The sequence below is a fragment of the Corapipo altera genome, unplaced genomic scaffold (genome assembly GCF_003945725.1).
Source record: "Corapipo altera isolate COAL_440 unplaced genomic scaffold, ASM394572v1 47, whole genome shotgun sequence".
NCBI lineage: Eukaryota > Metazoa > Chordata > Aves > Passeriformes > Pipridae > Corapipo > Corapipo altera.
The window spans coordinates 7,293,567-7,318,396 of record NW_020884897.1 but is presented as its reverse complement, the minus strand read 5'-3'; the positions used below and the strand labels follow the sequence as shown (position 1 = coordinate 7,318,396).

Genomic DNA, 24,830 nt, shown 5'->3' with positions numbered 1-24,830 from the left:
TGCTCCATCCCTACACACACACCAGCAGTCTCAGGACAACTGCAGCTTCTGCTTCTCCAAAGTTACCTCTCTGTTATTCCAACCATTCCAGCTCCCAGCTGGGTTTCTAGCCTGGTGCTGTAGGGGTAACATGGTTAAGACCACCACATATAAAATCTTTGATGCATTGAGCACTTTGGGGAGCCATATGGGCTCCTCCAGGACATATGGAGTAGGGATGTCCAGCTCAAAGCGGAGAAATGTCTAAATGTGGGATTTGGGTTTGCTTCATTCTTGAGATGGTCCTCAGTGTTCCCTTCCTACAAGAGGCACTGGGAGTAGTGAGGTCTTGGCATGTGAGATATATTACACTGGGTGCTCTCAGGAACACATCATCTCTGGGCACTTACTGAGTATCTCTTCACAAATGCACAAAGCCCTAGATGGCTCAGACCCTCATTAGTACAATATCTGTTATCTGTACACTTCTCTGCTCTGCTCTCCAAAATCTTTACTCCCATAAGCATTTTGCAAATCAGCCATTTACCAAACCACAACTAGAATTCAAGCTTGACTAAAATGTCAAAGCTTCAAACTGTAAGAATGACACGAGCTGTATTTCTGTATCATCTCAGCACTTACACCATTAAAAATATTTTCTAAGAATGAATTCAATTTACTGCTGCATTTCTATATTTAGCAAAGTGGCTGAGGCTATTTCTGCTGTACTGTGACTCAGTAATGTCTAGCCATTGTTTGTGTATAGTTTGAGTGCCGTTCTTCATTTAAAAACATCATTTACACCTAAAAAAGCAACCGTAATGCACACAGTGAAAGATGAAGAAATGATCCTCCTGACCCTTCGGGCTATGATCTAATGGATGGGTTGGACGTAAACATTTATTTAAAAGGTAATTTGAAGTTTATGACATTATTTCCCGTCACATGAGAATTGCTATCGTACTGAGGCACTTACTCTGTTTTTTATTTCCCAACATTTATTATCAAACTTATGTGGTGGTCACATGCAGTATAAAATGGAAAAGTAATATCGCTGTGTGACAAAAACTGCCATAACCAAGATAAATATTCCGTAAATAATGTTGAGTTAAATGAGTTCAAAGTACAGCACAATGATCATCTGCAGTGAGCTTTTTATTTGAGACGTAATTGATAATCTGAAACAAACCATAAACAATGTACTTAGAAAAACTCTGGACCTCTTCCAATGAGGTTCTAAAATGTTCCTGATAATTGGCTGTCCACACAGAGACACGGAGAAGCACAAAACACAATTGTTTCCTCAGGTACAACAAATAGATTTTCAAATCCATATGTTCCACTTGTGAATGAACTACACTGCAGCAGAAATGTACTTTATCTACACTTAAAGAAGGGCATTAAGAGACTTGCTGTGCCTCCTGGACAAGAACACACATGGATTGGGAGCCAGTCATACCACTGTTCTGTTAGATGGGCCTGTGAACCTGAAGAGGTAAGAAACTCTCCTCTCAACCATGGAGGCATTAAGTCTGTCCAGAAATTAAGCTCACAGACACTCGTCCAGGTCTGGTTTAGAGATGAGACCTGCTTACCACCAGAAGTGTTAGGCCACCTCTCCTGGATGTGTGGCAGAAGCTGCACTTGCTGCCACTTAGCTTTGTGATGCACAGCACCCAAGTGTCACAGAAGCACGAGACAGTAAACTACAATTTAGAGAAATTTTTATCATTCATCAAGTTCAGCTAACACAGCAAGTGTCTGGAAAATCCTTTAAGACCACACAGTTTACTAAAACATTTGGTTTTAGAGAGAAATCTATGTATGTGCCTTGGTAAGGACAAAGAGCATAGGTAATCACAGAACTAAAAGCAGAGAGAACTAAGGCTTGAACAATAATATTGAATCTCTTGCTTTGCTTTATTTGCAAAAATGGAGTCTGAAAATCTCAAGATGACACAGTACAGGCAGGAGACCTGACTGCAGCATCCCAGTTAAGAGATGGACAGCATTCACCTCGGCTTTCCAGTCATTAAAGATGAGTCACTCCACCTCAAAGCTGCCTCCAGAGAGCACATTGCTCTTTATTAAAATACATCTACTTTATGCAAATGCTCTATGCAATATCTTCAGGTAGTTCAAGTCCAGCCACTGACCACGGCACATGAATCATTCTCATCTAGCTGGTACCAGGCACATGATAAACGAAGTTGTTCAGTCCAAAGCAAACAAAAATAGCTTCATATCTAAACCACTGTTCCTCTTCCTCAGTCACTGTCACCTCAGATCTGCCTAACAGGAGCCCAGAATCTGAGGGAAATTCCAACTTACAAGTTTATTTAGAAAAAGAAATATAATTTCATTACTCATATGAATGAAAATAATCTATTTTGTAACTGATTTCCAAATTTACACGAGTCCAAAACTTAAGCCGGGAAACAGAACTAACATTTCCATTCTTTAAAAAATCTTTTTTTAACAAGTTAAGATGGAAATCACCTGAGTCAGTACAGAAATAAGTGCAGCACGATTATTTTCAGAATTAACAATATGTAAGAGAGAATAAACCGTTCCATGAATAATTATTAAGAAAATGCAGACACACAGGACAAAAGAATTATTGTTTATTAAAAGTGATAGTTGAGTGTACACCAAGCCCTTCCAACCTGACCTGCCTAATACCCTATCAATCAGAAACAAATCTGCTTAAGCAGGCATGATCACAAGAACACTGTGTTCATTTTCTATGTGAAACAAATTTATTTTGTAGAAATTTTAAATTAAAAATGCTGACCATTCTAAATGATTCAAAGCTATACCTTTTAACAAAAAATATAATGAAAACTAAAAATATGTGTAACCTATATGCTATGTATGGAAGAATAAGACCTTTAAAACGCCTTTTTTTTTTCCTCTGCTTTAATACATTTAATTAAACAATAGTCTCACTTTCCTTTTCAGGAGGCATTATTCACAGGATGAGATGAGGTCTGCACATACTGCCTGGATTTCACTGTTCTGCGATGGATGCAGTCATAACACAGTGAGATTTAAAAAATGGAAAAAATAAGGTAAGCTTTTTTTTAACAAATGAATCTAGGACTATAAACATCATTATTCTCTAACTAAATTTGTTTAGTGTTACTACAGGGTGAAGCTAAAGTCATTTGGCTGCCTTTGTTTTGCTTTGCATACTTAATACGTTTGCAGGTGTTATAAATTTAACTTTAACTTATTTACTATATTTGTAGCTTTGGGGATAATTACAGCTTTATTACCATTTATTTTTGAGTTATTGAAACATACTTTCAAGCTTCATTTTAGCATACTTTTTGTCCAGGAATAAAAGAGCTGTTTACATACGAGGAATATTTGTATGTATATTTTTTGTCCTTGTCAGAAAAGGCAACTACTGAGATCAGTGTGCCTTCTGAAAAGGGATAAAGGGAGATATTGGAAAAATGTGTGAGAGTAATATTTTGAGAGCCATGGCATTAAATGTATCATTACACATCTATACTCTGTACAATTCATATTTATCTGGACTTTTATGTGAGAGATCTTGGGAGGAAAAAACGACAAAGAAAAAAGAAAAAAGTAGAATGTATTTATTTGATTGTCAGTACAGCCTTTGTCTGTCCAGCTCAGTTCATTACCTGCCCTCTTGTACATCACCACACTCTGTATATCTGAATAGAACTCTGACTCTTGTTGTGTGGAGGGGTTGCTTTGTTTGGTTTTAAATGACCTAAAAAGCAGGGCTGCTGTTTCTTTTAGAGAGCATTGCAGCCAAATATGGGATTGAGATTCATTCTTCTATCAAAACCCAATTTTGATTATGGTCTGGGAAATTAAAAATTTCAATTATTTTAGCATTGTGTGTGTTTCCTGGTGATGACTCATGTAATTATGATTCCCCTTTCTTCATATACACAAAGAAAGCAGAGGCCATCCAGAAGGGGAAAGGCAAAGAAAACACAGCTAACTTTATATGGAAAACGACTTTTCTTTTATTTGTATTTATTTGTTTAATTCCTTCTCTTTAAATTCAAGCATTTGCACGGTCTTATCCTAACAAATCAAACAAACAAAAAGCCATCAAGGTCTTGTACACACCTCCAGACTTCTAGTAGACATGAAAATTTCTTTTTTGCACAGAACTGTAGATGCTGTCTATGCAATACGGTTTAATAAAATATTTTTACTTCCATTCTTTCAGTAACCTCTCATCAACGAAGTAGACATCTAAATAGTCCAGAAGCTCCTGAAGGAGGGAGACATCTTTTAGATGGCTCATGTCACTAAGGAAGACATGACAGCATAGGTCTAATGATATTTGCCTGAAATAAAGGTAGTGTGCTTGCACTGCAATCCATGACAGGAAAGAAAAGTAAACATGTTTAGGCTACTCAGCTGGTGAATGTTTTCCCCCACAAAAATACAAAAGACCACTCTAACTGGAACTGTGTAACTGAGTACAACAGTTTAGAGCCTTGATTTCTACAAGAGGTGTTTTGTGAAACAGATTCAGGACTTGACACACTGGACTTCACAGACAGAGGATATACAAGGAAAGGTCACGTTTCTTTAAACTGATTTGAAAGAGTATTTTCCCTGCATGATGACATCATGGTGGCTTCTCTGAGGATTTAAAGAGACTACCTGGATGCCTCCAAGGAAACTAGGGACTATTTCTAATAGGAAATATCTGCAAACTGTGGACCTGAAGTCACTTGAGATCTACGGGTGTAAAAAGGCAGGCAGTTTTTTTTCTCAGGGTGTCCCTGACAGTGTCTGGGCATTACTGGCCTTGCAGTTCAGACAACTGTAATTCTGGAAGCAGTGGTACTTGATATTGACCCACCTGCCACACACACACACACATGCACAAATTAAAAAAAAATTTTTTTTAAAAATATATTGCATATATATATATATATATATACACACATATACATATACATACACATATATAAATGTGGTTTCAACCAATGTTGTTTTCTAAATTGTATTTCCCACATTTCAGCTGTGGCTGCATGCAAGGCTTTACAAGTATATGATAAGTATAAAGCTGGGAGAGGAAAGATTTCTTAAGGAGTAACTAGAAAGCAAAAATAACATGTAAAACAAACTTCACCTTTTCCATATTTTGTTCATCTTAACTAACTCAAACACATGCTCATGAGGGCACAGCTTCTTCTTAATATGAATTTGCACAGAAAATTCACCACTAGCACAGTGAGAGCCATGCAGCACACTATGAGTTACAAATAAACCATAGTAACAATTGAATTACCCTGAAAGGCCATGCAGAACCATGTGTAAATCCATCATGCATTTTGACTTTGTCTAACCCACCCAAAGCCAGACCAGTTTCCAGCAGATGCCAGTGCTCTTAAAGATAACTGCCACAAATGTTTCCTTTTTCACTCCCAGCGTTTATAGTTGCCTGGGGCCCAAAGCAGGCAAAAACTGCAGTCCCAAGACAGCTGTAGTTTCTCAGGAAAGCTATACATTAAGGCTGTGTAGTCCACTATTTTATTGCCCTGCAGGACTGAAAATGGGAGATCATTTCTGCTAGGAATAAGAATTCCCAGCAGCCAGCAGGACTCAGAATGCACTTCCAGTCTGGAAAGAAACAAAATAGCCTCTAGTTTATGTCTAAAAATGTTATTTTACCCCACATCGAAAAGATTAGTATTGTTGTCCTTAAGTCTGTGTAACCGCATTCATGGTAATAAAGTTACTAAAAGTAGTCAGAGAAATACAAAAAGAAGTCCTAAAACCTTCTAAAAACCTCAATATTTTCTTTTTTCATAGAAGGTGGCTATACACCAGAGGTGATGCAGGAATGAGGAAGTATTTATCAACGATAGCCATCGGCGACAAACTTTTTTTCATAACATCATCTATCATGACAGTCCAAAATGCCAGTCATTACCCTCTCCTAATTTGAAAACTAAAGTCACTGCTTTTCTCCCACTCCCCACTGAAAATAAAAGGGAAATCATTCTTCAGGAATCAATCTTCTAGGAAGAACAAATGCAAATTTAGTGAAAAAGGAAACAGTGTTAAAAAAGGATCAATAAAGCACAAAGTTGCTAGTAAGTCAGAGTAGCTTATTACGAGCCAAACCTTTGGTCATAAAGAGAAACTCTACTACATGGGACAAAATAGTGTTTTGACATGAGTTTCCTGATGTCTCTTAGTACAGACATTCTTTCTATCACACACCACAAAAGTCTTCAAGGATTAAAAAATAATGGTCAGTATTTCTGCACTTTCACTTCATTAGTGTCGCAGGAGATACTGGAAAAACTAACAGGGATTTAACACTCAGTACTGATGGTCAGAGATAAAGAGAAACCTCATATTTTGGGAAAAACAGCAACAAGAAAACCACACAATTTCTCTTGGCTCTCCCTGTCTCTCCATGCTCTCAGTTGGATCAGGGATGTGCCCTGGCACTGCCTGGCCAGAGCGGAGCTGCAGCCCTTCCCACCATCCCTGACCTGCCCCATGGCACTGCTTCCAATAAACACCTTGCAGCAGCAGTAAGGAGTTAATGTGTGTGCTTGAATTCAAAGAAAAGAACTTCCCCGGCCATTACTGAGGCTCCTGACTTTCGCTTTGCCAGCTCATCCAAGCAGAAGGGTCATTACTCCACCTTGGACCTCTGCACCAGGCACCAGTTTGTCTGCAAGAAGTACCATGGGAACAGCACAGGAGAATACACAGGTAGGCACATTCCTAAAATGGTCACATCTTATACTTGGATTATTTTAAGACCTGGGGCATGAAGTTACAGATATCTTCTAAAACATCATTAACTATTTTATCCCGTAGAATACTTTTTCTCATGTGCTCCTTTGATTTTTAAGATTCCTCCTACAACTTGTGCATCAACAACATTCTGCAGAAAGTGTTTCATGTTGCAGTTGTATTCTGCTGACAGCTTCTCTTTTATTTTATGTATTTAATATAACTGAAAGTCTTTGCCCTGGTGCTTGGCAGAAAACAGAATAAGAGTTTCACTCTTTTTTTCGGTTTCTCATTTTATATAATTTCTTTTCTTTCCTATACTGCCTCTTGTTACTGTTTTAGAAGAAATAATCTGTCTTTTCAATCTCTCTTCATATGAGTTTTCCATGCCCTTAATCATTCTTGTCACCTTTTCCTCGCTCCCTCCATTTCTGCAATGTTCCTTCGGCGATGGAGTGACCAACACTCACAGAAGCCCCAAGCATTGATTTATACTTAATTAACTTCTAAAGCCCTCAAAGAAGCAAACAGAAGTCTCAGTTAACAATGCTTGCAGAGCCATTGGGTTGAGTCAGGCCTTCAGAAAGAACCAGAAATTTGGAACAGCTTGCTAGGCAACCCTTTTGTATGTTTTAACTTCACACCCAAGAACTTTCCAGTGAGGTTAATTAGGAATTGCAGCTCTTTATTTCATTCTGGTGGGTGACAGTATGTGGAATTTACGTGCTCACATTCCCACGTTGCTACACATATTGTTACCATAGAGTTCAGAGGGAGATGTCATATGACATAATTTCACTATATAACATAAATTTACACGTGTACATTGGTTTTGCTCCCAAAACTACATTCAGCTCCATCACATTTCTCCTCCTATCTTATGTAGGTAGCCACGCACTGGCACCTTTTGCTGTGACCTGCTGCAGTGAAACCTCTTCCAGCAAATCACACCATCTCACTCCACTCGAGGCATTTTTCTTTCTCCAGAAGCCAGAATGAACTCCAGTTGAGAAACTGAAGAAAGATAAAATCCAACTTTCTTTTCCCCATGTTGTCAGAAAGGCATCAATATACTGAATCTTACCTTTTCATCTTTCCCTCGTTCTTATATTAATAGTTAGTGGGAAAGATCAGTATGTCTCCAAAGTGTGAACATTCTACCTAATACACTTCTGAAGATCAGGGAGATGTTCAGAACAGCAGCACTAGAAAACTGGTAGCTTTGGTAGTTGGGGCTCTACTGCAGCCCACTTCAAATCATATATGTCTGCTGTTGTCAGACAGCACAACCAAGGACAAGCCTTCTGCCCTGCATGAAGTGTATGTATCTCCAAGTCAGGTAACATTTGATGAGAGGAAAAAGAGTGATTTTAATCAATCAAGGTAAGCATGTAATCCCAACACCAAAACTGAGTTTTATCATCATAATATTGAGCTGTTCTCACTTTGGAGTGCAAGATCAACCATTTCTGAGATCTCTTGAGATCTTGCCAGAACATAGTTCTGCAAAACAGCAGCAGTTCTGTGAGGAAGGAAAAAGCTGGAATCATCAAGAAGCCTGCAACTATGCTGGCTAGACAGGAAAAGAGAAAAACAAAAACTGCACCAAAACTGAATACGAAATATTAAAAATTTAAAAAACTATTTCTCTGATCAAAATCTGTGCTTGTTCAGAATGCAGTCATGCCAAGCAACCATCAATAAAACATCACTCATTTGTACTTAGCAAAAAGTCCAGAATATGGTCAGCGAAGCTTAGAGAAAACCTCATGCATTTTCTCCTCTGGATAAGCCACCTGTGCCAAATTTGACTTTCCCCTATTCATAAGCTATTCTCTCCCACCCTCCTCCAAATTAATTTTGCTTCTTTGATGGATTTAACTTCTAGGATTATTCTTTTACAGTCTCCCTTCTTCAGTCTTTATTTGGTTGTTTGGTAAGAAAACAAGTGATGAAAACCATATCTGCATTCTGAAAGATGAGAATATGAACTGGAATGTGCAGAGATGCAAGAATGCCCCAGCTGACTTACACTGCAGCGACAGATACTGATGCTATGAGAGCTTACAACCTGTTACAGCAAAAACCACAGCACAAAGAAGTTAGGTGAGTTGTCTCAGTCCTTTACTATGGTCATTGCTTGCGTGCATTAAATCATTCAGATTGTCCTCTACAGTTCTTTAAATTGCTAGAAGGCATTTAGATCTCTGTTGTGCACACAAACACACAAGAAGGAAAATATGTCAGACAGGAGGTCCCCATCCATGGAGTTGGAGCTTTTTCCGTGTTGAGAGGAATGAAATGGGGCCTCTTGTCCTGCCAACACAAATCACATCGTCAGTGTCCAACTCGTTGCAGCTCAGTACATAGGCCATCCATGGGTCCCCCCTGTCCTCAGGTGTCACACACACTCCTGAAGCTGTTTGAGACGGCACCTCTCACTTGTGCCCTTAGGAAGATCGGAGTAGGTGAGCAGCATGAACCCCAGAGAGCTCTGGTCTGCTCTACCCAAACTTGTCTTATAGTTTGTATCACAATAAAACAAGCAAAAACATCACAGTCCTCTCCAAATATTCCACTTGGCAACATCCCTACAAGAGTCCCTACAGGGCTAGAAACAGAGGAAAGTTGAGGATTTGAAAACTACTTTTGTTCATCTGTGCCACAAAACAGCCCAGCTGTATGGGCTTTCCAGGGTAAAACCTCAGGTGGCTGTGCTCACCCTAAGGTGAAGCACAAACACACAGTGCAGGAAGGACAAAGACCTTCGAAGGTAAGATCCTGCTTGTCTGGGCAGGACACAGACCTGCTCCACCAGCACATTGCCAAACACAACACATCTTCCCTGCACACATGGAGAAGAAGAAAGTAAGCAACACAGCACTCCCCATTCCTCTCTCCTTTGGCTGCCCATCATGTGAGACTGGTGTGCAGGAGGAACAGATGTACACAGAAGAAAGCAGTAGGAAGAATGCTTTTATGTACCTTATAGACTTCAGAGAATAAACTGCAACCTGCTCCTGCTCACAGGCAACATGGTCCTACAAGAACTGAGATACATCATCTACCAGAGTTCTTTATGTACACAAAATTAACTTCTACTCTCTTCCAGAGACCCTGGTATAAGATTCATCCTACAAATAAAAAAAAAGCAACTTCCCAGTTAAAAACTTTTAAAAATGTATTTTTTTTCCTTCTAGTGCAGCACTCTGGAAGAATATGAAAGGCTCAGCAAGCCAGATCGCAGTGTTAGCTGCTGAGTATTCAGAGAATATACAATAGAAGAATGTGTCAAATCTGAAACATGATAACAGAGCTGCTGCAAAAGAAAAAAGAAAATCCTAAAACAGAAAAAAGGACAGAAGTGTGTAGGAAAGACAGGCCTGATTATCCTCTACATTACATCAGAAAAAAAATGCCACTGAAGACAGTATAGTTATTCCAGAAAGAAATCGGGACACTTGAGATGATGTACAGCCTGGGACTGCAAATCAAATACTCTCCAGCCCATTAGGCAAGGCTGTGGTTATCTTTGGCTTCTTTATAACGTACAGGCACTGGGACATAATCAATTTACCAGGGGGAGACAATCCATTGTACTTATCCAGAACCAGCCCACGCGCAGCTGGCAAACAGCCTGTGGCACCACAGGGATGGGTGGAAGGGGCTCTGAAGCAGGAGCAGGATGCTCGGGAGCGGGATGCAGGACAGGCAGTTAGGGCAGATAAAGCAACAGCAATTCTCACCCTCTAAAATCAGGTAACTACAGCCAAATTATTAATAAAACTACATGTTGAATGAATTGATGTCTTTTTCTTTGCTTGTGCTAACTGTGCTAAGAAACTGCTTGGCACCGGAGATGGTGCCAGGGCCACCTAAACTATTTACTAGTTTAATTTAACAGGCAAGATGCAGCCTGCAAGTCCACAGCACCTCCAGCACATTTTATAAGAAATGCCTGTTTGGGTAAGGACTCTGGATTTCCCAGTAATTAAAAATGAGTCACTAACTTAATTTCCCCTCCTACTATTTTTACTTAGCATTTTCTTACAACTTAAATCCACAAAAATCATTCTGCAAGATGCCTGGAGCCCGTTTGTCCTTGTTTCATAAACACTAAGCTCAAACTCCATATTCTCTAGATAGGGAAAACAAACAAAGGTGGCTAATAGAGGGTCAACATCACCTTCTCCCCGCCACTTTGCACCAGTGCCATGCAGATAAACAGATTTGAAAAGGATGGTTTCTTTATGAAAATGTAAACCCCTATGGCACCTTCTCATCCAAGCACTCCAGGAGTTGCATGTATACCCATTTTCCTTCCACAACCACGAAAGACCTCTCTCTCCACCTGCCCATTCTAGTGTTTTACTCTTAAGTGTTTCTGCACTGCCACTGCTGCAGCAGCACAGGATCTGGGCTTCTCCAGTAAGGGCTAGTCCAGTTCTCCAACACTGAGTAATTTACAAAAGCTATTCACACAAATAAGCTGTCCCTAACAAGGCAAATAAACCCCTCTCACAGAGCCCACATGGTTCCCTCCGGACTGCCTTGCTGTCACGGGTGTGTGGAGCATGGGGCAGAGCCTCTCTCCTCACAGACAGACACCACAAGCTCAAATACAGACTTCCCTAAGTGCCCTCTGAAAGCTGTGCTATCGAGCTTCAGCACTTAAGATGGGCATTTCTCATTAATTTTGAAGCTGATTTTCAATGCTAGGGGCATGTTAGCAAATATACACTTATTTGTTTATTAATATCCAGATTTATTGAACAGGCAAGTTTCATCAATTTCTGCTGATTTATAAATTTGTACAATATTTTGGAATGCTGTTTTGAACATCACTACCATTTAACTCAATTTTATGGCTACCACAGGAAGCAAGGTTAGGGAATTACGGAGTCCACCGCACCCCAGGAATTGTGGATTGTTCTGAGCACCAATCAGATAAAAAAACAGACTAAAAGTTAAATCCAGATTTGTACACATCCTGTTTTGTCTCATTCTGCTTTGGCCATCCACTGTCTGACTTTCATGAAGTGTTTAAACGTAAGGTGTCTTCTTCTAATCACCTTGAAACACCGCCCACTTCTTTTCCTTTCCCAGTATTGCTACTACTACCGAGTAGTTTTCACATTTTGTACATTGTGAAAACTATCACACCTTAAAGTACAGTGGTTTATGTAACAACATTACATACAACATTTTTGCAGGTTCCTGAGAATTTATTTTAAACCGAAATGCTAACCAAAGATAGAGAAAATTGTTCACACACAGCAAGCAGGCTTAAGGGGACAAGAACAATTCTTCTAATCCACATACCTCTTCGAATATGCTTTATCACAAACAATTAGAGTTTGTCCTGTTGCTTTACATAGTCATGAGATGACCTTTTATTTTTCTCTTTAAATAAGGACACAGGAAAGGATTAAAAATGTGTTATGCCCTTTGTTTTCCCAGAAGAAAACAGAAGCAAGCCCTTCACAGCATTCAACCTTAAGGCAAAATTTTCATCTTTCCAAAATCCTTACTAAATGTATTTCTTCTGAAATGTTTACTAAATACCCATGTACTGAATACACCTCATCCTCAGTCATATCTTTTGTGCTTAAGTGTAGGAGGGTCCTTGAAAACTAAGTTTTATAAAGATAGGAGGTAATACTTTACGGCACTGATTATCCCCAGTTTACCAGCTTTCCTTGGTCCCAATGCTGATGTTAATTGGAATATTACAGAGACCTTGATAAATAAGTACAGCAAAATTTTCCTTTTTTTTGGTCTTCCCTATTCCACTTAGTCCACAAAATTTCATTTTTTAAGGAGTTGATATACAGTATTACTATAACATTAAGGTCTAATATTATCATAACAAGTTTACTTATGAAATTCAGTCCAGAGTGTAAAATACTAAGCCATATTAGAGGTAATGAATTATCTGTATTTAAACACACAAACCATGCATGATGGCTAAGTAGGGGGTTTGTTTCCAGTGGATTCTTTCAGTTGGAGCCTTTTAAAATATTTGCAGCAAAATATTTATTGTAATTGTCATAAATACTGTGTTCTTAACATCTCTAATAAAAAATACCAGCAGGATTAAATCTGTAAAAGCACAGAGAAGTTCTCAGGGGCTTTGAATCCAGCAGGATCATGTAATTAATAAGATTGTATTTGACAAAGGAATATATAATTTATATATAATACAATACACGCAATAATGTAGAATTTAACATATAATTTACAATTATATGCCTGCCAAATCAAGTTATTAGGACAAGTTTTTAAAACAGCTGATGATGTAATCCATCTGCACTGACAGTGCATGGCTCACGTAACCTTGAATACTTCAGGTAGTTTAAGAAGGAACTTTACTGTAAACTGTTTGGTCTTTTCCTCCTCTCTTTTTAAAGGAAGTTCTTTTGGCTGAGATGGAGGAAAATTAAAAAGAACATTAACTATTAACATAAAATATTAAAAGGCAAGCTTGCTGAAGCCAGTTTCAGAGCATTTCAACTTTTGCCTTTAAATTCCATGCTGAGCATTATCAGTGATGCAGAAGAGCATACTCACAGGAAAGTTCTGCAGTGCAAAGTATAAAATATGCTGATGATTTAACATCTCACACACCCCAGTGTTCCCCACACAGGGGTCAAAAGCCAGGGTTCAGCTGGACTCACAAATACATCACCCTGAATCAAACAGAGCATCCCTAAGTAGTAGCAGTCACTAGCACACACTCATTACATTAATAAATTGCTCGCTAATGGGAGCAGTGACAAGTAAGATGTGCACTTAGCGGCCCTGTTTGCCGCCCGCTCCCGATGCCTGAATGCCCGTTTTTCTCTGGGTTATGTTCTAAAGTCTTCAAAGTGCATGAAGAAAATCTGCTCAGTGTTGTGAAATAAATCAAAGAGTGTCTGCTGAAAATTCCTAAAACGCTTCTGCCCTAATCTCCTGGACCAGAGAGCGGGCTTGCAGAATGCTAAACTTGCTTTTCAAAGAAGATCAAAGCAACACCAGCAACAATTAAAAACAGGGGTGCAGGTGGGCGCATGCGCAGGGGCTCTGCGGAGGCTCTAAGAACCTCTTTTTAGTCATCCCTGAATGCTAAGGTTGACTTATCTAATCATTACACGTGTGGTTTGAAAGGACAGGAGACGTGTTTATAAAGCACACAAAAATTGTCCGCCTTTATGTACAAAATGTGTTTTATGCACATGCAACATTTTACGAGATACACTGTTTCCATTAATTTTGAAAAGCTCCTCAGCTTCTGCCTAATTAAACTAGCCTGTAATTTTGTTGTTTAGTGATTCAAAGATAAATGAAGTTGCAATTATGTATCTGTCCTTCCTCCTGTTCGTCTTTCAATAGGGTTTCCCAGACCCTACCTTAACACTTTGAGGGCCAGCTGCTTGCCTTACCCAGCACCTGAAGAATGAGGTATCAAGAGGTACTGGGCCTTTTGACAGCTTATCAAAGGCACTGCAGTGATTTTATTTCGCTGCTTCGACTTTTACACGGTATTGGCTGCCCTGCCTAAGACAGGTTGTTCCAACATGCATTTACACAAGAAATACTTGTGTTAGTAGCTAAGTGTAAGGACTGCTTGTGCTACCAGGTGAGCGCCTGAGGGAGGGTGAGGTTGCATGACAGGTGCTATGACTCCAGTATGGGGGAAGACTTAGCAGCCAACCTGCTGTTTCCCTGGAAATATGGTTTGTCTGTTTTCCTCTTCTCAAGCTGGCATTTCACTGCACAAACCAGAAAGGAAAAAGAAAACAACCCCAAGCAACCATCTATGGGAAAAAACTCTTCGAAGTTCACAGGGTGAGTACGGAAGGAGTAAAACCCTGAATGAACTCTCCTGGTTGAATTGGGTTAGGATGAAAAATGCTTCTGCTAAATGCTGAAAATTTAGGTCAGTCTTGTTTATGTGAAGATATAAACCACTGACATTTTGAGAAGCATGTGAATCGAAGTGATATTTCAGTGTTCTCTCTGAATCACATTGGGCCACCAGGCCCTTCTATACCAAACAATTTCTCCCCCTTCAAATTAAAAAAAATAACTCTGAATTGTCACGTCAGCTATAGGCAGCAACACATTGGAGTACCGTGCTTTTAAGCCTAGTGGCAGCAGCCCCTGAAATATTTCCTATTTTTAAAATACACCAAATTAACCAAGTAGCTACTTGGGAAACCGAACAGAACCAAGTAGGTACAATTTTGAAAGCCATCTGCTTTTTTCCCCCTCATATTAATACGGGTTACATTACCTCCCTACAAGCATCAGAGAAGATGAAGAAAAAGACAGTGGATGCTTTTCTGAGACCTAATTGATGTTATCCAAAACATGCATCACACCACATATCCATTACATTTAACACAGCTCAACATAAGGCGATTCTGACAAGGCGAATAGGGCTCAATCCTATTTCTCTTCAAATCCATGTGAATAGTTTATTATATACAGATCCAGGCTCAGTGATTTATTTTGATAAAATGTTACTTAGCAGCATCAAAACTGGCTATACCAGGGCTTCCTACTGCTGCCATTGAAACATATGGCAAAATTCCCATTTACTTCCATGGGAGGAGAGCAAAGCCCTTAGAAACCTTTGTATTTAAGGAAAAACATTTTTCCTCCCACCCATGACTACAGTTCCCCTGAAAAACCAATGGAAATGTTTAAGAAGTCAGGTGGTTAGGACTGGGCCCAGAGGTCAGGAACAAAGAATATTAATACAGTCTTGCTATTGAAAAACTGAGCAGCATCCTCAAAGCATTGTTATTGTTTTCAAACAGAAAACGTCACTCTCAGATCTAAATATAAAGATTTAAAAATACATATAAATCTGTGAAAAAAATGAACCACATATTTCATTTAGTGTCTGGATTACAGATTCTTATTAAACAAACCAGAGCTCATTATAAAATCAATATCAACCACTACACTCCCAGGAGAAATGGCAAAAAAGGTCACTCCAAGAAATTCAAACAATTTTCCTGCTGGAAGGGCACGATTTTAATTACAGATACTATTAATTAGAGCTGTCAGTAGGAAGATTGTCCTGTTAATTATCACAAATTCAGTTTCAAGTGTGGTTTTGGAACCTGGAGGGCTTTTTAAAAAAAATTAAGAATTCTTGTATTCACATTTGACAGAAGAAAAAGACTACCTATCGCTTCTGTGCTTTAAATAAGCCAACAGCAAGTTCCCTATTAAAACCAAACAAAAATATTTATGGTCACAGTCTCATTGGCCAACAAAACTGATAAACTGCTGTTTTGTTCACACTTTATCCCAGAGAACACTCCATTTTTTTTCTCCTGGAAATGCTCTTGCTCTATCTTTGGAAGGCATTAAATTCAAAGACGTAAAGTAATTTAATGTATTTTTTTTAAAGTAAACATTTCATTTAAACTGAAAACCAAAACCATTGCTGAAGACACTAATTGTTAGAGGAACACTCATATTTGTTATTCTGTACTAAATTCATCCTAGACCCAGCCTAGGAGATATACTTAATACATTACATCTTTAACAGATAGACCCAAACTTTTTTAGGAAATATGAGTTTATTCCCATATGACTCTCAGCTGCCAATTTGAATCTACCTCAACCTCCGGGTACAGAAAGGCCAGAATGCCTGATCCTAAGCAGAACAAGAAAGTAAAATAAAACTTGACAGAAAAGTGCCATTAGTGAGGCCCTATGGGTGCACAGCAGACACGAATACTACAGGAACAATGTTTACACATTCTCAGATTCTTTTTCCTGGTCACACTCCAAATATTTTCGGATAGCAGACCAGGACTGTGTGGTATATGACCACAACACACACATTACTACACCAATAGCAAATCAAGAAATAAGGGCCATGATCTAAAACAAACTTCAGGAAGATACAGAGTGTCTCTCCACCCAATACTTTTGAAACTGAAAGAGAAAGCTTGAAATCTCTGATTTATTTCAGGAAAGCTGAGTGTAGTCCTCCAGTATTACTGGGTACACATCTGCTATCATTGTTCTCCCAGAACCAGTCCTGGTTTACCTCCCCATCTATCAGCATTAGATTTCATTTTATCTGAATAATGGCAGAAGGTGGCAACAGATCGGGTCAAAGGCTCTTCTCATATCAGACCCTGAAGAAGTCGATTACTCAAAAAGAGAGACATCTTCAGATAACCGTGCAATCCATTCCTCATAAATGTTAAAGATTTTTCGTTATTAATAGTGGCAGGGGTGACAGATTATGGATGTTAATGTTATTTTTCTGAGAATTTCAATGGCAAGGGCTTCTTTTTTCTCCTTTTTTTTTTTTTTTCCTTTTAATGTTTCTAATTAGGCACGAATTTACAGCAACTATCAGAATAGCCAAGATTAATACCCAGCAGTAAAAAGCTACTACAGCGGAGCCGCGGGACTATGAATGGAGCGGCGGGCGGAGGACAGGGGGTAGAATCAGAAACAAACCCACCTCCGCGACTCCCAACACGAGAAGGACCCCCCCGGGGCTCTGCCGGGCACCGGGGGCGCAGGGCCGGAGGAGGAGAGCTCGGTCCTTACCTGGTAAGCAGCGGGCGCGTCGGAGCCGGCGTCGGCCCCCAGGGCCGAGAGCTTCTCCTTCAGGCGGTGGTGTGCGCGGTGGCGGAGGCAGTAGGCGACCCCCGACGCCGCCAGGACCCCGGCGATGCAGGCGAGGGAGAGGAGGGTGAGGAGGAGGAATTTGGCGGACTCTGCCTCTTCCCCGCGCTGCGCCAGCGGCGGGACGTTGCTTTTCTGCAGGGGAGGAGAGAAGAGGCAGCGCCTGAGTTGCGCGGTCGCGGAGCAGCGGAGGGGGGATCCCCGTCGGGGGGGGGGGGGGGAGGGAGAACACCAGGCAGCGCTAACTTTCGTCCGAGGAGGGAGGCAAACGGAAGGGCAGGGACAGGACCGCTGCCATGCCCCGCTCCTTCCCCTCCTCTCCGCCGGCTCCCGCTTAACTACCGAGAGAGAGGCGGAGGTGCTGGATGCGCGCAAGCACCGCTGCGCGCCCTGCGGCTCCGCGCCTCCCCCCGCATCGCACCGAGAGCCAAGAGCTGCGAGGGGCGCAGCAAGGGAAAATCCGGTATTGTTGTTTTTTTTTTTTTTTTTTTTTTTTGCCTTAGCGAAAAATAAAACACAGAATGACAGGAAAAAAAAAAGAGAGAGAGAAAAGTAGGTGGTGATCCTCCCTTTTGTCTGCTGTAGAGGGAAACGGCTAAAAAGAAAGCCCATAAGTTCCAAACTCCTCCAGATTACTATTATTTTTGCAGCATGGGAGAGAATCCTTCTAGTGCATTTCACTTGTCTCCATGTGCTAAAAAGTTGTACAATAATTTCCCCTCATTAGCTTCATTATAAGCTATATTAGCAACAATTAAAAACGCAACATGAAAATGAAAAGACCAGGCGCGCAAATTGCAGCAAGACTCATTTGGCCTGCATTCCCCCTTTCACAATTACCAGGGAAATGAATTGAAAAGCACGCCCCTGCCTCAGTCCTGGTTGCTACAAGATGAGAACAATTAGCAAACTCCTTTCCACCACCTAATTTCGCGTGGTAACAAAATGGATTTTTCCCCATGAATGCCTAGCCGGCCTATTCATTATCTCTCCTCTATTAGTAATTTTCTGCTCCGTATTCAGCTAGCCAGCTCTTAATTTCCTCCTGTCTTGCAGTGTACACAGTGGCTCTTATGTCAGGCCCGGTCCATTTTTATCTTGTAATCATAAAGGCCACCAAAGCAATTATCGCTGGTCTTGACTGTAAAAGCTTGTCATTAATTAGCCTCCTTGCCTTCAGTGCTGTGGATTAGCCGGGGCTGAGGATGAGTTAATGGAAATGCAGGTCCAGTCAGACTCCCGGGTTTTCTTGCCTGGATGCGCCGCGCGGAGGAGGAGGAGGAGGAGGATGGCCGGGTCCGTGCGCCCCGGCGGGGCGGCGGGGGGCGGGCGCGGGTGTCTCCGCGGCCACCGGCCCATGTGCCGCCCGCCGCCGCCTCCGCGCCCGCGCAGCCACCGCCGCGCCCGCTGCCTCCCCTCCCCTGCAAGGCAGCCGGCCCCTCCTCCAAATCCCAACAGCCAGCAGGAGGAGGGGGCTGCACCCCCCCACCCCCAGCTCTAGAGCCGCCTCCCCGCGACCCTTCCCCCGCGGCCCCAGCCGGGCACCTGCCCCGGCTGCACCGGGGGGAGCGCGGCCTCTGCCCTGCACCGCCCCCGCGCTGGGCGGGGGAAGGGGGGATCGCAAAGGAGACCTGCGAGGGGCAGCACCGACGGCAGCCGCCGCGGTCTCGCTGCTGCCGCCGCCTCGGCCCCGGGGAGGGGGTAAAGGGCCGCTACGCTCTGCCATTAGCATCTCCCTGAAAGGCCCCGTCCCCTCGGGGCCAGGGGTCGCAATCTGCATCTCAATAGGTGGCTCCCGCCGGAGGGCCGGCGCCCCCTCCCCGAGCGCTGCGCCCTGGGATGTTAATCCGCCTCGCCGCGGTGTTTTGGCCTCCCATCAGCCAGGCAGGGACATCCCCTTTATCCCCCGGGCTCCCCCGCAAGCCGACCCCTGCTCATGGGGCGGCTTGGGCCGCCTCGGACCCCAGATGAGCGCAGAGGCACCCTCGGGAAGGAGGAGGCTGGCGGGCACTGCTCCTGAGCCTCTGCCTTCTCAACCACTGTTTAAACTATTTTCCTTCTCCGGATGCCGTGTGACAGAACAACACAAGCACCTGGGGAAAGGGATATGCGAGAGAAACGATGACAATTATGGGAGCAAAGTGCTGTCAAATGGCCCGAGTAAACGCGGGAAACAGAAAGAGCCTGCCGCCCCTTCTCCCTCTGAAGTTACAGTGATTTTAGATGTTGCTTTTTACTTCCCCAGAGCCGGGACTGCCGTCCCCGGGGCTGGCTGCCCGTGACAAAAGAAGTGCTCGCCGAGCCCCCCAGTACGTCCCTAGCACTCGGGAGCCTGAAACACGGCGAAGAGTTAGAAACCTTCCGTGGGGCTTTCCGCATTGCTTACACCTCAGTAAGCGCTTGCCCTGGGGGAGTCTGTGTAGCCGTGTCCCTGGTGACGGGCTTCGGGAAGGCGAGGGCTTGCAAAACCTCTACACGTCTAAAGGCCTGCCCCGACCCTCCGTGCCCTGGAAAGGGATGGAGGCCCCGCGGACGGAGGGCAGGGAAGAAGGGGCACGGCCGTTTCCCACCACTCCCCCCATGCCCAGCGGCGCCCTCCACGCCGGAGCAGCTAAAAGGAAAGGGAGAAAGGCTCTGCCGGGGGGCCGCCGGCCCTTCTCCCGCTCCTTGATTCGTCCCGCCTCACGGGGAACACCTCGGGAGCCGTTGCCGTCGGGGCATGGAAGATTCCGCTCTCCCCTCCCTGCCTCTCGGGGCGGCGGGACACTGGTGCTTCGGGCCACCGCGGGCAGCCCCCACGCCGCCCCTGGGAGACACCGTGGTCCCGGCGGCTGATGCCCCTTCGGCTGAGCCGCCCCGCAGGGAGCGCCGGGTGAGGCCGACGGCAAAGTCCCATCGCCCGGTTGCGGCTCCAGCTCCGAGCCGCGCACCGGAGGCGTCACCGGGCCCCGGGCTGGGGATGCCCGGAGCCTCAGAGGGCGGTGGGGCCCGGTCCTCCCCGGCGCATCCCATCCGGAGACTTTCAGGAAACAGCCCCCACTGCCCCCGACGCAGTTGGAGAAACCCTCTGCCCTTTTATCCTGCTGGATGCCTGACCAAACACCACATTATGAAACGGGTAAAAATTAATCCGACGTGTTAGTTACCAGCTCCCTCCTTCCTCCTCCTACCCCCCATCCCCGCCCCGTTCCCTCTAGCCAGGAGCACAGATTTCCCCACCTCGCCTAACCCCCTGATTCTTCCCTGCAATAAGGCCCCAGACTGAAACGGAGCCCAGGGTTAATTAGAGGCGTCCTGTCAGCCTTGACTTGAAATTGAAAGAAAAGTGTTTAAATATTTATGAATTTGACATTTACAGTCGGATGTCTTTTAAAGCAGAACACCTCTCCCTGTGCTGGTTGGGGCTGCCATGGTGCGTGTGCCATGGTGCGTGTGCCTGGGGTGGAAGGGGAACAATAGCTGTTGCATAACAAGAAAAACAAATTACCTCCCCACCCAAGGCTTAACAAATAAATAGACCACATAAATTACACGCAATTAAATATTAAACTCAGCTACATGCAACTACGCATTTTTTAAACTTAATATAACAGAATATATTGACATTCCTCTGAATGATTTTCTCCTTCGAAAATTATGGAGTATCATAGGGTTCCAGGGAAGAAAAAGCAACTAATTACTAAATGAATGGCTTAGAAAGTGACTCTGAATGAAGAAGCTTTGGAGGTGTTCACTCAGCCTTTACTTGCTTTGAAACAGCCCGACCTTAGCTTAAATACTAGAAGGCAAAGAACAACATTGCACCTAACACACTCGACAGTGTTTACTTGAATACACTGCTTCTGTGAGGGTCTATGGTTTTTTTAAGAGGGAAGAAAAAATGCCTAGGGTCTGATCTCATGTAGGCTTCCCCGGTCCCTCGACAGAACACATTTTATATACACCCAAAAGTGAGTCATTAACTAGAGCAGCCATAACACCGGAGTCACAAATCACTGCTTTAATCAAAGAGCAGCATCCCGTTCCACGGTGTCATCCCATGATGCAGCAGAACAGTCGACATTTCAAACGAATTTCAGGCAAATGTCAGTAAATATTTAATGTACGCTTTCATGTAAATAAGTTCTCACACCTCTGTTGGAAGTGTGGGAGGAAGTCTTTGTAAGAGCAGAGAGGAGCTCCCCATGCAGTGATGTGGAAGCTCACCTTTCAGATGCCTCAGCAGAATTACACTTCATTATATACTTTAGGACACAGGGCATGATTCTGATCCTTGCAAAACTCTAACTGAAGTTGAGGTTTTGTTTTGCTTCATAAATTTAAAAAGATATTCCTGAATTAAAACTCAGTTTGGCAGCTACTGCTCCTCATCACTCTTACAGTTTACAAAGGAAAAATCACTACAGTTCATTTTAAAACAACTCGACATTATAATTTTTTGCAATTTTTGCATGCTCTGATTTTTACATTTATATTACACAGTTTTTCTTCTGAGCAATAATAAAAAAATGCAGATTTCTTAGTAAACACGGGCAAAAAGAGGAAATTCAGAATATGATTTGTTTCAAAATATTAGAACGTTAAGAAACTCAAGAGGTGCTATTTTTAATTTGGAATTCACTATAGAATCTAATAAATGAGAGAAGTGAGGTGGAAATAATCATGTATTAATTCTGTGCATTACAAAATCTTTTCAGAAGCTATTATCAGAGCAAGAGGCATTGTGGTTTGGATTCAGGGTGGGAGAAATCCTTTGTGCAACTGAAAGCTATTGTTCCTCTGTGCAGATGAAATTGTACTTGCAAATATGCCATTCAAGGAGGCAAAAAAGTACCTAGGCAGAAGAAAAGAATTCTACAAGAAAATCTTAATTTATTCTTAAAAATAAACTTCCCTAAAATAAGTTTTAGTTCATTGTTTGTTTGTTTGTTTTCTAAAGGAGATCCTGTGTTAATAGTCATGGCCACTGACATTAAAACAAAACATAAAGGATATGCATATTAATTTCTTAATATAGAAAGCATGATGAAAGGGATGTGTGTGGGTGTGTGTGGAAATATATATATATGTGTGTTCATATATATATATACACACATCAGTATATGTCTGCTCATTTATATAAATCTAAACTTAAATTCACTTCTAGTAATTTCCCTCTTACAGAGGTTATCTGAGACATAGATTGAGATATATTCTGATTATTAACTTTTGATAGGTTACTAAAAAACCAGAGAAACACTTCACATCAGGAGGAGCCTGGCTACCCTAACCTGTCCAGATGAAAACTACAGAGAAGGTATTTTACCTTTGATAAAGTAAGAAAGCAAACAGAAGGGAAAGTGGAGTCTCCCTCAGTTTTGGTTCCTCTGTCTCCTCCCCTACCTTGTGCTCCCAGTCAGGTTAGGCTGGGGCAGCAGGGCCTGGGGATGTTCACCTTTCGTGCATATAACATTCCTCGTGTTCAGCACTGTACTCCCAAGCTCTTTGGTCCAGGCTACTTCTTGGTGTTTTAAGGTGCTATCTTTAGAGTTAGTAAGAGATTTCTGGGGCTGCTCTTCTCTGCCTCCCTCTTTGCACACCCTCCTTCTCTCCCCGGAAAGCTCGCCTGATGCCAGGATCACTTTCAGCAAATGTCAGTTCATCACCTGAAATGAGGTCAATTTAATGCTTTTACTCGGGAGGATGAAATCGGATGGGAAGGTACTTTCTGATTCTTTTAGGGGTCGGAAAGATTAGACAAATCGACAAACACAAAAGGCAGATGGATTTCTGGGAACTGCAGCTTATTCAAATCACTGAGAAAGGTCACTGCAAGAGCCACAGATCTATTCATCTGTAGGGGTACAATGATCTTTCCGCAACCTTCAACACCACAAAGCACTCTGGAGCGTCTCTATACCTTTTAGTAGGATTAATACCATGAACAATGACTGAATACAATCAAGAATTCAGTGAGTTCAAAGATCCCTTGATCAATGGTAGATATTTTCTTCTGGCTTCCTAAAGGCAAACAGAAGTGAAGTTTCTGGTTAGAGTTACGTGAAATTATAGCTATTATCCTGAATCCCTCTACAAGGTGATGCGGAAATGCCAAAATGTCCAAGTGCCCCGAAGAAGTTTGTGGCATGGAAGGAGTAAGGTTGTGAAAGAGGAAATTCAATGAGCTTCAAGATTTTCCTGAGGATCTGGGCAATTTTTTAAGTCAACGATTAGTTAAAGCACAAAAGTTAAAGCACAAAATTAGCACAAAAGCCTACAGCATCACTGAGACACTGTAGGAATAATACACGACTCAGGAAACCGGACAGCCACATCCATGCTTGAGGAGGTAGGTGAGCCGGAGATGGAGGAGCGCGGCCCATCCTGCCCGAAGCCGCACAGTGCACTCTGGGGAGGCAGCAAGAAGAGCAGGGCGCAGAGACACCATGGTGAAGAAACTTCAATTCCCATCTCTAAGGACTCGGGACCAGTAAGGGGAGAGCAGCAGAGTGGGAGCACCAGGAAGCAGGTTTCCTCCGCAGCCCAGGCTTTGTTAGCCAGAGTGAAACCGAGAAACAGAGGGACTCGGCAGGTCTAAGTCAGTGTCAGAGCCCGAGCCAAGAGGACCGTCAGCGACAGCCGAGCTTAATCAAATATCTTCAGCAAGCAAGAGAAACACGAGCCGCAGCGCCAGCGCTGATCTAATGCTGATGCTGAAGGCACATAATTTAGGGATTAGATAAGGCGCCCTTACAGCCCAGTGCCAGCAAGCGAGCCGGTTCTCGGTAACGCTGGCGAGCGCCGGTGGACCCGCCAGCGGAGCAGCCGCCCCGTCTCGCAGAGAGCCGGGCCGGGCTTCGGGGCCGTCCCCGCCCGGGGACTGGGCTCCGCGGCCGCCTGCGCGCCCCCGCCGCGGGGGCTGGTACTCGGACCCGAGCCAGGAGCGGCCCGAGGGGCGCGGGCCGGGCCCGTCCTCGCCCCGCCGGGCCCGCTGCCCCTTCCGCCCCGCGCCTGTTCGACGGACCCGCGTCCAGGAGCATCCCCGGGGCTCCCCTCGGCCGGAGGTTCCCGGGGCTTTGGCGACCGTGTGGAGGCGAAGCGGGCCCCCCCTCCCGCCGCCCGCACCGCTCCGCGGAGACCCGGCCCAGCCCCGACCGACGGGGCACGGCGGCAGCGGCTGCCCCCACACCGCCCGCCCCCACACCCCTCGCCGTGCACAGGGCGCTCCCGAGCCCCGGCCTCGAGAGACGCGAGCGCTCCCCCCTCCCCGTCCCCCGCCGCATGTACCTGCTGCCTGCGTGCCGGGACGGGCCCCTCTCTGGGAGGGCTCGGCGCACCTCGGCGGGCTCCAGCAATCCTCCGGTGCCAAAACTTCCCCCTCTCCCACCCCCCTCCCCTCCTCAGCGCAGACAAAGGCGGCGGCCGGCACAGCCGCCCCTCGCAGCCCGCAGCCGCCTCCC

At 43.7% G+C, this 24,830-nt stretch overlaps 1 protein-coding gene and 1 long non-coding RNA gene across 2 annotated transcripts in view; both read right to left on the bottom strand.

Annotated features, from left to right (window-relative positions):
* The window catches only part of PTPRN2 (protein tyrosine phosphatase, receptor type N2), a 648,310-nt gene that overhangs the window by 89,600 nt on the left and 533,880 nt on the right, over window positions 1-24,830 (bottom strand). The window contains exon 13 of the mRNA XM_027648381.1: window positions 17,314-17,526. Within this exon, the coding sequence (XP_027504182.1) occupies window positions 17,314-17,526 (213 nt within the window). The remainder of the gene's footprint in view (window positions 1-17,313; window positions 17,527-24,830) is intronic.
* Window positions 23,564-24,742, bottom strand: LOC113949596. The gene is made up of 2 exons (XR_003528474.1): window positions 24,658-24,742; window positions 23,564-24,083 (listed from the first exon to the last, which is right to left on the bottom strand). It is a non-coding gene; the product is annotated as an uncharacterized LOC113949596 (long non-coding RNA).